The 16,359-nt window shown below is 51.8% G+C and overlaps 1 protein-coding gene across 1 annotated transcript in view; it reads right to left on the minus strand.

The window, feature by feature from the left end:
• Positions 1-16,359, minus strand: part of WDR97 (WD repeat domain 97) — an 847,808-nt gene that overhangs the window by 381,955 nt on the left and 449,494 nt on the right. Inside the window, exon 15 of the mRNA XM_069621894.1 lies at positions 15,697-15,846. Coding sequence (XP_069477995.1) covers positions 15,697-15,846 — 150 coding nt within the window. The remainder of the gene's footprint in view (positions 1-15,696; positions 15,847-16,359) is intronic.

Raw genomic sequence — 16,359 nt, forward strand, 5'->3', positions numbered from 1 at the left:
TACATTGTGTGCATCCCTTCATACCCAAACACCACAAATGCTTTGTCATCAAAAGACATACATCTATGCTGCTAAATTCATTATCCCCCTTACTAAATACAACATGAGAACAGCGCCATGTCACCCAACCTCTCCCCCAGCTCCACCACCAAACACACCATGGCATGTCAAGACCTGACACAAGTGTCACAAAGTACACTGTCCCTAATGGAAACTGCCCACACACAATATGCTCCCAGTAATGTATAACTAACAGCACACATTACCAAATACTTACCACCAACACAATGCTGCAACACACCATGGAAAAATGCAAAAACATGACAGTACTAAGTTCAAGTAGTGGTAGTCTTACAACCTGAATACGCCAGCACATCGACCCCTTCCAACTGTAGAGTGTTGCTGCCACGCAAATGTCTCAGTGTACTGCATACAACATGAACTGCATCTGCAAAGTAGACGGCCTTGTGAAGACATGAGGAAGGAACCTGCAAATTAGGAGGAAGACATGGATGCACAAGCACATATCAATAAACCATGCAGTGTAGAATACAACAACAATATCCACAAGGGATGTCTACACAGTATTGACTACAGACTGCGCACACAGCTCATGGGAGCCCAACGTCAATGTGTAATTCACTGTCACTTGGTCACACCCTTTGCAAGCCCATGGAAACGGGAAGCAGGAGGGCTGTGTGTCTCACGAACCCAAGAATCTAACCCAAACTCAGGACAAGCCTGCATGTGCCCAGCCGGAATACAGTGGATGCCCACGGGAGCCACACAAGGCAACACACTGTAAAAAAAAAAAAAAAAATGGCCATGTGGAGGTCAGGGGCGTGGGGGAGGCCACCCAGGAGGTTTGAGGACAGGGTGCACACCAACACCCACCTGCGTGGATGTTGCAGAAAAAAAAATACCTCCTTGGGCTCATGGCCTGCACGGCTATGCCATTGTGGGAGAACTGCTGTCGCTCTGCTCATCCTCTGCTGCTGCATCAGGAGGTGGTGGCACTATGGGAGGCAGCCCACGCAAAGCCCTGGTATGTTCCTCCATGGCAGCAAGCATGCGGGTCTGGAAGGTCTGATTCTGGAGGATTAAAGTGCGGAGAGCCCCATGCAGCACATCACGGGTTGCCTGCATTTTTGCACGCATGGCCTCGCGTGATGCCCGGATCTCCTCACGTGTTGCATGCAGCTCAGCTGAGAGCGAACGTGTGAGCTGCTCCAGCTGCTGTTCTGCCCTTAAATTACTGGAAGCCTCAAGTTCAACCAGAGTCTGCCTGAGGTTATGTAGTTCTACCCTCAGGGCTTCTCTGTGGCCCTGGGAGTCTATTGATATGGATTCGCGCCGAGTCTCCAGTGCCGCCCGTCAGTCCCTGTTGGACGCCAACATGTCTTCCCTGTGTGATTGGCAAATGGAGTCTGTTGCCTGCTGTTGTTGCTCCATCTGCTTTTCAGGGGGGATAATGGAAGTGGCCACCCTCTCCATTGCCTGAGCCATCATTTCTACTGATGCTGCCTGTTGGGTTGCCATACCGTACATGGAGTTTTCCCATACAGTACTGCCTGGTGGTGCACGGCCACCCCGTCGACGGACACCACACCTGTTTGGGGCAAGGCGATCTGCACTTTGCTGTGCTGGCAGTGCCTGAGGCTGTAGGACTGCATTCCCCCTCTGATCTGCTGGCCTAGGAACAGGATCAGATGCTGTGGAGTGTGACCCTGCATCCGTAACTGCCAAAGGCGGACCTACCAACACTGACATCCCCATAGAGGGTTCTACCCCCGGTGCAGGTGGGTTGGACAGAACAGAATCCCTGCCAGAAAGACTTACCCGCGACTGCACATACGTCCCATCATCCGATTCAGCACCTGAATAGAGGTCTGGGGAGGTGCACCAAGAGACACCCCTGGACAGTATGGTCTGCAGTAACATTGGATTTTCACCCACCACCACACCACACCCCCCACTGGTGCCCGGTCGTGCCTGAGATTCCTCCTGGGTCTGCACCATCTCCTCAACCTCAACAGCATCAAGTGCGTCATCACCTGCAAAAACATGAAAGACAACAAATGGAAACAGGCATGAGCACCATAGCACACACATAGGCCGTGACAAGCCAGAGATCCAGTACATGATTTACACATGTCCCACATGACTATAACCCTGCCATGCATGCACTGTCAAAGAGTTGTAAGTGGAGTCAAAAAGGCAGACACTGGGGAGAGCAAGATGGAAAAGCAACACATTTGCAGCATGTTGGGTAGCACTGGCATCACACATCAGGCTGTGAGTGGCATGTCCAATACACAAGCATGACACATGCCACCACACAGATGTCATGTAGCATAGCCACGTTAAATTACAAAACTACAGCAATATGTCAGTGAATGAGTACTGTCACACATCCATGTCACATCGACATGATGCGAAGATTAATGCTGAATAGTGTTGCTAAATATGCATGTGCCACACACTGAAACACATCCAGTGTCCAATAATAAAGTCAGTGTGTGCTGATCAATGGTTGGTCACTTTAACATTACAGGAAACATCTGTCATGTTCCACATGCAAACAGGCCCTAATAAAAATGTTCTGCAGCCCAATACTCCATCGGCCTGAATGGTGTAATCATTAACATAACCAGGTAAAAATAGTGGCCCAGTGTGGGCTGTAAACAATGACCGAAGCATATCACATATGTTGCAATAGGGCAGTAAAATGCGTAGTAAAAATGGGAGAGTGGAAACAATCAGCCTGAATGAACACTTACAAAATCTGAACAATGTAGTTGCAAGATGACAGTTCAAGGTAAAGTGCACTAATGTGGGCCTAATTGGCAACTGTGGGCAGAAGGGATACAGTCATACCCAAAACCAAGGCACGTGAATGTATGGGAGGAAGCAAGTGGGTGACCCATAACACTCAGGAGTACACACCCTCACCTGGCACTCAATCAGAACCCGTCACCCAAACAACATACACATGGATTACACACACACGCATGGGCACTCACCGGACAATGCATTGTAATCAGGTAGATCTCCCACACCTTGGATCTGTTCCTCTCTGACGAAGGTCCCAGCAACAGACTCATGTTCAGTGAGTTTGTTGTCCTCTTGTGGAGACCCACCGCCAGTCACCAGAGTAGCGGCATGATTTGAGGCCAGCTTGTTCTTTGCTCTGCGTTTCAGGTCATTCCACAGCTTGTAGCAATCATCAGCTGTGTGCCTCACAAATCCAAGGGCACTTATGTGGTCCGCGATGGTCTGCCAGTGTGCCCTACGTTGACCAGGTGTGGTCTTGCACCCTGCAGTCATCAACATAGGTCACAAGTGCATCAAGTTCGGGGTCATTAAAGCTAGGCTTCCTTGACGTGCCGGACTGTGTAGCCGTGTCTGGGGTCTTAGCCTGTAGTGCCAGAGCACCCTTCTTCCTCTTCTTCTTCAAAGGTGGAGCAGAGCCTGAGTGGCTTGCGCCGCTCTGGTCAGTAGGGGCAGAAGCGCAGGTGGACTGGGTACTGGGAGTGTGCGAATGCACAATGACCATAGGTCTTGGTGCAGGCATTGGCTTAAGTGTGATGTTGGCAGGGGCAACATCAGTTTGATGGACCAGGACCGACACTGTCCTGGCTGGGAGACTCAGAGCTGGGGTGGATAGAGCTGCAGCTGCCCCTGCAGCCTCCCCACCCTGCCTACTTGGGGCAGCAGATGAAATCGCTGCCCCAGATCCACGTGGCCTGGTGACACCAACTTGCACCGGCACACGTGGCTTAGACTTGCTGACCTGGAAGTCAGCCTGGGAGTCATCCTGTGCTGGGTCAGGTGCCACAATGGGCTGGTCCAACAAGGGCTGAGCTGGGATGGTGTCAGCCACGTTTCCCTCAACCATGGGGGGGGCATGGGTGTCCCTGATTGGTCCTCCACACATGGGGGTATAGGGGCACCCTGCAAATCATGGCCACGTCCCATACTGCGCCCACCACGCCCACCTTTTGGAGGTCGGCCACCTTTGCCTCCCTTACCGCTTGGTCACCTCCCAACCATGGCACTGATGTTGTTGTGCGTATGGGAGTTGCAGTAAACAATTGTCCTGGGCTATTGGGGGTGAAAGGGGTAGGGTACTAGATGGAATTTGTACCCTAGTGCTCTAGCAAGGCTGTCTGTGACCCCTGGGGGAAGATGACGGGTCACGCAACACACAGGCACCCCAAAAACAAAAAGTAACGTGCACGCAACCCCTCGTAGACCACGTGTGTGGGAAAATGAACCTGCACTACGCTGTGGCACCCAGAAACACAAAAACAAGCGTACGCGTGTTACACATAGCCTACAATGACCCCTGAAGGGGTACGCGACACACGGGGCAAGCACAGTTAGTAAATGCGTGCGTGACTCACCGTCTGCCTGGAAAAAGAATGTGAAAAAAACCTGCATGTGCGCGTAGGCAACACCCCCGCCAAAAGAAGAACTGCACGCTGTCTGAGGAGACAGGACAAAAGAAGAAGTGAACGCTGTTTGAGGGAACAGGCCCAAAAAAAATAAAGAACGCTGTCAGAGGTAACAGGGAGTACGAACTTGAAACCCTGTGAAGTAATCGCGTGTGAACCGACAAGAAGTACAGAATTTACCCACTCCCTCTCCACGAAAAGCACGTACAAGGGAATGGGGTCCTACACGTACAGCGTCACTTACGCGTGTACGCGCTAAGGTCCTTTCCTCCAATTACACGAGCTGACACTCGGACGTGCAGTTTTTGGACATGTACGATGAACATGTACCCGTGTTGATGGAAAAGCCCGCTCGCGTCACGTCACTTACGCGCGTAGGCCCTTTCCTCGGATTACACGCATCCACACGCGGACGTGCAGTTTTTTCACACGCGCTGAACCACTATGCCCACGTCACGAGGGAAACGCCTGCGCGAGTCACGTCACAGAAGCGCTTACGCTGTTTCTTTGGTCCAATGAAACCGTGTACGTGTGCTGACACGCTTACGCGCGAAGTGCCTTGCCTCGAATTACACGCTGACGTGCAAGATTTTCACGTGCCAAATCACTCCGTATCAAGCTGGCCACGCAACAACACACGGAAGACCACGCTCCTGCCCAGAAAGCCGAATTACTGTCCCCCCAGAGCCCCGAGCATGCTCCCACCTGCCATCTGCTGCTGCCTGACTGCCTGCTGCCCACGTGCCCTGCTATTTGCTGCCTGCACGTCAGCCAGTGGTGCAGTTGCTGTGACCACCCCTGCTGGAACCGAAGACTCCCGACTGGGATACCATCGCTCCACAGCCCAGCCCAAGGACCCAGTTGCCCACCCACTCCTGCCTCTGGGGTTGCCATGTCAGGCACAACACCATCTGGCACCACTGGCAACCTCCAGCCAGAGAGGCAGAGGGCCACCAGCTTCAGTGCCAGGGAAGTTGGTGTCCTGGTGGAGCAAGTCCTGGGGCAGTATGATGCCCTCTTTGGAAGTTCGCGTGCCGACAATGAAGGACGGACCAGGATCTGGATGGACATCGTGACTGCCATCAACGCGGAGGGGGTGGCAGTCCACGACTTACAACATGTCAAGAAGCGCTGGGAGGACGTCAGGTCCAGGACCCTCAACATGGCCCGGCACCTCTTGAAGGCAGCGGATGCCAAGGGGCACCGGGGCCACCTGTCCGACCACCAAATGAGGGTCCTGGAACACATATGCCCAGCGCTCCACGTCCAGGCCCTTGAGAGGCAGACCCGTCTGGAGTCGAGCTGTAAGTGTACATGCATACTGATTGGACGCTGTGCGTGTGGTGGTGTGCCAGTAGTGTGCAGGTTGCACATGTGTTTTCATAGGGCCATGCAGGGATGTGTATGAACAGGGGCGTGAGGCTGCCACATGTGAGTCCTCTTAGGTGTGAGACACATCGATGATGTATGTGTTGGTAAGCATGCTGTGCAAATGCAGGTGTGGGAGCACAAATGTTTGAATTTCTGTGTATGTACGTTGGCATGGTTGTGGTGTCACACATGGATGGTGGTTCCTGCTGCATGTATCTGCACTGTGTACATGTGCATGTGGGTGTATTTGACAAGTGTGCAACTGTGATGCAACATGGATGCACGCGACACTGATATGTAGAAGGCTGAATGCCAGATGTGACATGTATGGCGATCGCATCACTGCGACAGTTGGAGGAGATGTAGACATGCATGTAAATATGGTGGCGTGTGTGCATGTCTAGTGCACTCCCTGTGTTTCATGTGATGTCAGGCTCACCTTCGGCTGTTCATGCTGTTGTATGTGTATGGATGTTGCTGCCTGGTGCAATATTGCTGTGGAAATGCTCATGTGTGTGAGTTGAAATGACATGTGTGTCGTGGAGTGTGATGCCATGTCTGAAGTTTGACACTGCCACTCATGTGCAACTGTCATGTGTGTTTCAGTCCATTGTACAATGCCCTGATGTCTGTGTTTTATCTCTCCCTGTCTGCAGCGTCAACTGATGAAGAGGGCGGAGAGGGTGCTGTGAAGCACAGCGGCAGGGATCGCACCACCAGCCGGAGATGCAAGGCCCAGCACCCCTCCCAGATTGTCATCTCGTCGGGGAGTGAGGAGTCTGGTGCCGCGTCCCAGGACGCAGCTGCTGAGGGTAGGTCCAAGAGGCAGAGGTCGGAGGTGGACTCCTTGGCAGCAGAAGGGGCAGCTGAGACCCCACAGGGTCCTACGGAGGAAGATGGCACGGAGTCATCCAGGTTGGTGGGGGGTTTGGTGGAGGAGGAGGTGGCGGAAGGGACACACACAGGGTCTGGAGGTGGGGATTCCACTGGTGCTAGTGGTGCAGTGCAGGACCAGGGACAGGGGGCAGCACAGGCCTCCGCGGAGGTGCCTGTGTGTAATCCTGTCCCTGATCCTGTCACTGCATCATCTAGCACCAGCAGGGATGCCTACGTCCAGACCCGTTTTCAGGGAGGGCATGAGCGCACAACAACTGAACTTCCTCTCCCTGCGGACGTGGCTATCCGGGACCATGTTGAGCCTGTCCTGAGTGGGATAGCGTTGCGTCAACGGGGCATGCGAGATGACCTGCAGTCTTTTCGTGGAGAGACTGCACGTCGTCTCGCATGCCTCTTTGACCACGTTGACCTACTGGGACGGGTCAACGGTGCTGGATTCCTCCGTGTTCTGCAACCCCCTCGTCACCTGAACCCCCTACGCGCCATTCGTCCTCCATGCCATCTTCCCACCCATGTATCACCTGGGTGCCCTGTGGAGCTGCCCCTGACCCAGCGGCCAGGCTGGTGGAGGACACATCCCTGCCACAGTCAGGAGTCGGACGTCCAGCAGGGGTGGACACCATGACAACTGCACCCCAGCCGGAGGAGGACGTGCAGGCAGCTAGAGCCAGGGCACAGATACAGGCGCAGCAGCAGCAACATGGTAGGAGCAATGATGGCTTGGGGCCTTAAACATCAGAGGGGCAGGCATCGGCCATAGGGCAGGAGGACCCCGGATTTCAAGTGTCTTCCGTGTGGCAGCGGTTGGGCCACGTCATAGATGCGGAGTGGCAGCGGGCGGAAGAAGCACGGCTCACAATGGTCAGGGCAGAGAACTCCATGCGGAGGGCCCTGAGGCGGGCCGAGTGCCTCGAGGCAATTCGCAGGGAGTTGGAGGTGAACATGTCATCGTCCCTGCGATCCCTCGGGGCGATGAAGAGGACCGCCTCCAGGACATTGAACGGGAGTTCGATGATGCCCTGGCCCGAGACATCAAAAAGTGAGCCGTCGGACTAGCCCGCTGCCATTGTAAATAGTTAGATAGTGTTAGGTTTCCTATCTGTTTTTGTTTATTTTGGGCCGCTTGGACAATGCACCACATTTTTGTATATAGTTCTTTATTAGGTAGTGTTTTCTGTAGGTTTCATTTCATTTGTTGGGCTCATGGACCCTGGATTGGTGATTTGTATATAGTTGAACAGTGGATGTTTCTCGTTTTTATTTTAATTTCACCATGACGCAATGGATTTCATATATTCTTTTTCCCTTGGATTTGCTTTGTTGGACTGAGACTTTGGACACATTTTCATTTGGATTTCTTTGGATTCTGATTTCATATTTTTTATTCTTTTCCGGACATGCTGCATTTTATTTCTTATTCCCATTATTGAGTGTTTTTTTTTCCATTACATTCATGTTGTGTTCAATACATTTTTGTTTCATACTTCGATGTGTGGTATTCTCTCATTGGTTTCATGCATGTCATGATATGGGTTTTCACATTCACTTGCACCCATTGTGTGTGTGTGACAGACATGTGTTCATGTACATACTTGCCATTCGGGTTGTACCATGTAATGGCCATTTCTCTGTGGGTGGATGCAATACTTGGTTGGGTCTTTGGGCTGGGGTGGCGTGGGGTGTGATGTGGGTGGCCATGAGGCCCATGATTGAGGATCGTCATGACGTGGGTGCTGGGGGACATGAATGGGGGGCCCGCTGGCAGGTGCCCCCGACTGCTGAGGGGTGGGGGTGCTGGGGGACATGAGTGGGACATGAGTGGGGGCCTGCTGGCAGGTGCCCCTGACTGCTGCAGGGGTGCTGGGGGGACATGTGTGGGACATGGTTGGGGGCCTGCTGGCAGGTGCCCCTCACTGCTGGGGAGTGGGGTGCTGGGGGACATGTGTGGGACATGAGTGGGGGCCTGCTGGCAGGTGCCCCTGACTGCTGGGGGGTGGGGGTGCTGGGGGACATGTGTGGGGGCCTGCTGGCAGGGGCCCCTGACTGCTGGGGGGTGGGGGTGCTGGGGGGGACATGTGTGGGACATGTGTGGGACATGAGTGGGGGCCTGCTGGCAGGTGCCCCTCACTGCTGGGGAGTGGGGGTGCTGGGGGACATGTGTGGGACATGACTGGGGGCCTGCTGGCAGGGGCCCCTGACTGCTGGGGGTGGGGGTGCTGGGGGACATGTGTGGGGGCCTGCTGGCAGGGGCCCCTGACTGCTCGGGGGTGGGGGTGCTGGGGGACAGGTGTGGGACATGAGTGGAGGCCTGCTGGCAGGTGCCCCTGACTGCTGGGGGGTGGGGGTGCTGGGGGGACATGTGTGGGACATGAGTGGGGGCCTGCTGGTAGGTGCCCCTCACTGCTGGGGAGTGGGGGTGCTGGGGGACATGTGTGGGACATGACTGGGGGCCTGCTGGCAGGGGCCCCTGACTGCTGGGGGGTGCGGGTGCTGGGGGACATGTGTGGGGGCCTGCTGGCAGGGGCCCCTGACTGCTGGGGGGTGGGGGTGCTGGGGGACATGTGTGGGGCATGAGTGGGGGCATGCTGGCAGGTGCCCCTCACTGCTGGGGGTTGGGGGGGCTGGGGACATGTGTGGGACATGAGTGGAGGCCTGCTGGCAGGTGCCCCTGACTGCTGGGGGGTGGGGGTGCTGGGGGACCTGTGTGGGACATGAGTGGGGGCCTGCTGGCAGGTGCCCCTGACTGCTGGGGGGTGGGGGTGCTGGGGGACATGAGTGGGGGCCTGCTGGCAGGTGCCCCTCACTGCAGGGGGTGGGGGTATTGGGGGACATGAGTGGGACATGAGTGGGGGGCCGCTGGCAGGTGCCCCTGACTGCTGGGGGGGTGCTGGGGGACATGTGTGGGACATGAGTGGAGGCCTGCTGGCAGGTGCCCCTGACTGCTGGGGGGTGGGGATGCTGGGGGACATGAGTGGGGGCCTGCTGGCAGGTGCCCCTGACTCCTGGGGGGTGGAGGTGCTGGGGGACATGTGTGGGACATGAGTGGAGGCCTGCTGGCAGGTGCCCCTGACTGCTGGGGGGTGGGGGTGCTGGGGGACCTGAGTTGGTGATCACTAGTGCAAAGTGACAAGTGGCTTGGCTGGGGGGCATGCCCATGGTGGATGGGCTGTCTGCGGGACATGACCAGGGGTGCAGGGTAGTCCCCTGTGGTGTGGGCTGCCTGCAGGGGCTGTGGAGGGTGTAGAGGGAACACCTGGGAGGACCCACACTGCCAATTCACGTGTAGGACAGCCCGCGCACCCCCGAAATTCACGTACCCCGCTCTGACAGCAAAATTGCATGTGAAACTTCCTGCAAAGCCCAGTTATTCACGTACCCCACTCGCACAGGGCCAATCACGTGTGAAACTTCCCGCGAACCCCAGTTATACACGTACCCCACTCACACAGGGCCAATCGCGTGTGAAACTTCCCACGCACCCCAGGAATACACGTACCCCACTCGCAAAGGGCCTATCGCATGTGAAACTTCCCGCGCACCCCAGGAATACACGTACCCCACTCGCACAGGGCATTTCGCGTGTGAAACTTCCAGCGCACCCCCAAAATACACGTTCCCCTCTCCAATCGCGTGTGAATCTTCCCGCGCACCCCAGGAATACACGTACCCCACTCGCACAGGGCCTATTGCGTGTGAAACTTCCCGCGCACCCCAGGAATACACGTACCCCACTCGCACAGGGCATTTCGCGTGTGAAACTTCCCGCGCACCCCTGAAATACACGTTCCCCGCTCCAATCGCGTGTGAAACTTCCCGCGCACCCCAGGAATACACGTACCCCACTCGCACAGGGCATTTCGCGTGTGAAACTTCCCGCGAACCCCAGGAATACATGCATCCCACTCGCACAGGGCCTATCGCGTGTGAAACTTCCCGCGCACCCCAGGAATACACGTACCCCACTCGCACAGGGCATTTCGTGTGTGAAACATCCCGCGAACCACTGTTATACACGTACCCCGCTCCAATCGCATGTGACACTCCCTGTGCAGCGGGGTACATGTATTCGGAGGGGTGTGCGGGGAGTTTTACAGGCGTTTTCGTGGTTGGGGGCCTGTGCGCCATGTATGGGATTTGTGCGCTGTGCATGGCGCACGGGGAGGGGTTGGGGGCGTAACTGGCGCTGCTGCAGGGTTGCTGCGCCACAGCTGGTTTTGGAAGCTAAAATTCATGAATACGTTGTGCGCAGAAATAGATTTTAGCGCACGCGGCTGGCGCAGAAATTCGCACATGCACACTGTGTGCCAGCCGCGTGCGCCACTTGTGCGCTCAATTCTATGAATTACCCCCTTTATCTGGTGAAGAAGCCTCCACACTTTCGTTGAACACTTGAACACATCCATCTGCTGACTAATTCTAGTACCATGTGACAATGTACTAGAACATGTCTCAACATAAAATGCTTGGTATTAGAGGTAGGACTTATTCTCACTTTCCATGACCATCACTCTGTTTGATTCATTAGCAAGGATTAAACATGCCTATCTACAAATGCGAGCAGACACCCTCCTCCTTGAGGTTATTGTACCTGAACAACAGTTTGTGTTTGTTTCAATTCTACTGTTGCCACTGCAACTATCCTATCATCTCTTTGACCTCTTTCATTCCAGTGCGGATATTGGTCTGGTTACCACTACCGGGGGTACAATACGCCACTATACGGACACGCCTTAGAGCATTAAGACCACTATGGTGTTGCTGGGAGCATTTTAAAAGCGTATTAACATAACTTAACATTATATAATATAGTGTACAGTCTGTCCCAGATGAAAACATACAAACAGAACTTGCTGGACATGATTTCATAAATGGAAGAATAAGAGAATGTTCTGCCTACAGCAACTTAAAGTGCAAGAGTGTATACTGAGAGTACTACATGTCCTGATAATGTATAATATTGTACAATGAATGACTCCTATTGAATCACCATCAAGATCCAATAGCCTCCTACCCTGCGTAGGCTATATTTCCAAACCAGTCTATAGGAAATCTCACAACACATGCCTTCTATAGAGACGGTTGACCCAATAGCCTTAAACACAATGGGCGTCATTACGCGGTTGGCGGTAGCCGTGCCTGTAACACAGGCACGGCTGCCGCCGGTATTTAATTTTTTCCGGCGGCCAGAAATGGCCAATTACCGGATCATTACAGCCTTGCCGGACCCGGTATTTGCCCATTCCTGGGCACCGGGAAAAATTCTTCCCCATTCCCATTTGAGCCCCACAGGGCTCAATGGGAATGGGGAAGCCGGATGCACTGGCACTGTTATGAATGGTGCCGGTGCATCCGGCATGCTGTGCTCCCGGGTGCCGCTCTGCCCGCCTGGTCCAACCTGGTGGGCAGAGAGGCACCCACGAACACAACTCGTAGTTTGCCGGTCCGGGAACTACGGTACTGGCAAGCTTACCGGTACCATAGTTCCCGGACCAGCAAACTTATAATAAGGCCAATGTTAGCCTTTGTAAAAATGTTGGTCAGACGACTTGGGTATGGCCGTTTGAGGAAGATTAGGGGTGATATGGGAGACATAAGATTAATGAGACGTATAATACTGAAATGACATGAACAGAGAACACACTAAGCATACTTTTGTGCCGCTGGATACTCCTCGGACTGCTGGACACTGTGGGTCTATTGAGCTCTCAGAAGAATCGTTCTACTCTAGGAGATGATCGCAAGTCGGATACCACAGTATTCTTTTGCCAATCTCAAATCCTAGGAAGCAGCTTTTGTAAGATTTCTTTTTACTATCCACTGAGTCCTCCTCTTCCACTGAAAAACCGATGTTACCACATATGTGTTATCTCTTTGCTGCCTTCAGTTAATCTCTGCCCCTCCCTGATGATATTATTTAACTCTGTCTGTATCTCCATTTAGATCCAGGATCTTTTCCCAGAGTTCAGACATTTCTTGTGATCAGAATGGACTCCCTTTTTAGTGGAATGTTAAGAGAGTCCGAGACACAAATGGAGAGTGCTGAGTCTCAGCTATGACAGGGAGTACCTGTCATAAGGCATAAGACACATACATGCCTTGAGTTATGCTTCATATACTATTGTTAATGTGGCAGTTGCATGGTCATTCCCACCTGCTTATGTTAATGCTCCAGTAATGGGGACAACACAACCACCCACATATGCTTCAGGCTTCATGCACTACACATCTCACATCATAGTATGTCACGCACCAGAAGGTGAATGTGTGCAGTGGAGACAGAGTGTGGTGCTGCAACATGGCCCGTAGAACCAGGAGACTGACCATCTGCGTACTGGCCAGAATGAGTCTTCAAATGGTCTAAAAAGAAGAGAAGGCTTTACACTTGCCTAGGAACACTGCTGGTAGAACTATGCTGGATGATTGGATTGTGGAGTGCACGATCAGTGCAGAAATATGTGGCCGCAGCATGCCGGATATCTTCTTTAATTGATTATCAGCTCAGCCTGGTGTTCTTTTGGGTTACAGACCCCTTTGGTGATAGAGAGTTTTGCAGGTGGAAGGTGAAAAAAAATTATCACCCAGTCACCTTGTGTGCATGCCATGCAAGAAAATGGGCAAATTAGCTTCCATTAGTTCCCATTATCTGTGTGCTCTGTGGAAGGAGTCACAACAGACACTGAAATGCTCTGCTGCTGTCGCAGAAAGCGGTTTTCCTCCTCCACCTCACTTTTGTTGATATTGTGGCTTTGGTTGTGACTGCTACCACGGCTGATGACATTACCACATGCAAGTAGAATGGCATTTGTGAAGTTAGTAGTTCTTCTGTGATGGGGAAAAGAAAGGTCTGAACTCCTATTTTTATGTTCCATGCCCACATTTTTCAATATTTCCCACTCCATGTCCATCCGCTTTACTTCATTGTTCGCATGTGATCCGAGTAAGGATGTTCTAAAAAGAAAAGGAAGGCTATGAATTTGTTTTGAGATTCAAGGTAGTTAAGGTGCAGACTGAAAGTCCTTCTGGTAAAAAGAACATGGTACAAATAATTGGGGAGCATTCCAGCCGCATTGTTCAAGGTGCCCATAATGTGGTCTGAGATCATACAATCCTCTTGGGATATTTGTGGTGGGGTCTTTATGGCCTAGATACACATTAGTGCATTCATACACGTCTACACACACATGCATCAAGGGTGTGTGATGAAGTGACCAATATGGACAATTCGTCCATTCTCCCCAGAGGGGAGCCACCCCCTTTGAGGCTAGGGAGGTGAGCCTGCTACGTGAGAGCCTCCCTACGGGTATGGGCAACTGGGACCTCAATTGAGAGACTCCCCTCTTGGGGGCAAAGACTCCCATTCCAGCATGGAACTCCCAGTCAAAACTATCATTTCTGCATATCTGCATTCCTGCATTCCCTGTTCCAAATAGAAATCACAAAGATCCTTCTGTAACCCTATTGGCTTTAGGTAATGGTGAACCTTACCCGAGTGCCATAATCAGGGAAGACGACATCATTTAATTCATTCTAATGACGTATATAAGATGCAAGCATTTTGTGAATGGAGAGGGAACTCCCACGGTGGGAGGAGAGGAAGTGCTACGCAAAGGTGAGTCCCTGGAGCATCTATGTCCTGGAGGGGTGCCGCTTCGACGAGCCACGGAGCCAGCCGTGACGAGCAGGGCAAGAAACCCATTAGCTTGAGGCTGGACGGGGGTGCCTTAACCGAGCTTGAGGCTCCAGTCAAGGCGAGACAGGAGGAAGGAAAGACAACCATCTCCCCGGGTGTCATGACCCCTGAAGAGCAGTGGTGGGCCTGGTGCCCAGCACCCAATGCTGAGACCCTGAGCTCCCTCTGACGAGCGTCTTTCCCGCCACGAGAGGCACAGACAGGGAAAGAGACGCTACATACCTGTGGAAGCAAGCGAGATACAAAACTGCGGGTTTCCAGGATCACAGAATCCAACATAGGTGCAAAACATAGAGCAAATGTAACAGGCACACAGCCCGATTGTAGAAGAGAGCAAACCATATAAACATTGTACTGAAAGGCTGGAATAGCCACCAATACTACTACCACATTTTTATGAGAACGTAACAGACACTCAGCCTCTCTAATTCATACAGAAAAGGGATTCGAACAATGTAATACAATGCTAAAATAGTCGATAAAGTACACCAAGTTAAGAGAGTGAGACAGGGACACAGTGCTCACTAAGTAAGAGTGGGAAAAGATACAGAAACTGTATATCAAAGTTGAAGTAACCACCAACAGTGTCCAGAAACAGAGATAAAGTAACAGGAAGCAGAATACTCTACAACCTAGACAGCATAGTGTATAAATTCTGGGGAGGAGTGTTATTCGACTGGGAAAGAATCCTAAGCTATATTGTATACTGAGAAATAAGACTTTTTACCACAGCTGTAACAGACATTTGGGAAGTCCCAACGGTACAAAGGTGGGAAAGAAAGAAGTGTATTTTTCAGGTCATCCTGGAGGGATTTGAACATTTCAAAATAACGTGTCCTTATCAGAGCAATAAGGAAACCTTTAGAGAAGATAGTTGTTGATTTTCCAAAAGGATTTGGTACTAAAATTGTGAAGACAATCTATAAGAATCTTACGATTATAAACAAGTCTACTACAATTGGGCCAGTGAACAAGCATTTCTTTTCTTTCGAGTTAGGTATTTTGTTAAAGTTGTAGGGCCAGTTATCTACTTAGGATTTGGACAGAAGATTTTTATTTGGACTTGACGAGAACCCTTAGTTTTACTTTTATGTCCCTCATAGCGATAGGGTTAGTTAGGCATTTTGGTTTTTATTTAAATAAAACTCAATCATGACCACATGCAATCTGAGTCCTTCTTCTGGGTCACCACAGTTTGTATCTATTCATACCTTGTAACATTGGGAGTAGACAACATCGCAGAGGGTTTACTTGTACACAAATCAAGGTGAGCTAGGTTACCTGCAGCTCCGCTGTGTATGGCTCTGGACACAGATTTTTTTCCGCTTCAAACTGTTTATGCAGTATCTGCATGGGCCACAGCAGGCGCACCAGCACTGAGTTAGGAATGAAACCATATGGCGGAATAGGTAATTTCTCATACTTGTCTCGCTGGAGGGGAAAGAAGAAAAAACAAAACAATGGTTATAAGACATATAAAAGATAAAACTGAAACAAAGTAAATGGTGGGAAGACAGACCCATAAATAATTAGGAACATGTTTTGAAACCCAACCCAGTGAAGTGGAGATGGAAGGTGTGGGTAGGGAGAAACCTCATGAGGAACCTCACATCAGAGACGCTGAGATGTCAGATGAGAAACCTTAGAGAATACGAGCCAAAGAGAATCAATGAACAGAAAAGAAAACCCAGCGTTCTGGACAGGAGGCATCACATAATAGGAAACTGGAAACACAAAAGGTTGCAAGAAAAGTGGAAATAGCAGAGGTTAGAAGAGAAGAAGTAGGAACAACGTAAGCAAACAAAGTAGGAACAGAAGATGACAGAAGATCAGAGACATACAATGAATAGGCAACCTAGAACGGAGTCTGAAAGCCATGGATATCAGATCAGGAGAGGTAGGAATCAGAGCAGGAACCTCTAATGAGGATACAAGATGTCTGAT

The sequence above is a fragment of the Ambystoma mexicanum genome, chromosome 5q (genome assembly GCF_040938575.1).
Source record: "Ambystoma mexicanum isolate Mex_15411 chromosome 5q, UKY_AmexF1_1, whole genome shotgun sequence".
NCBI lineage: Eukaryota > Metazoa > Chordata > Amphibia > Caudata > Ambystomatidae > Ambystoma > Ambystoma mexicanum.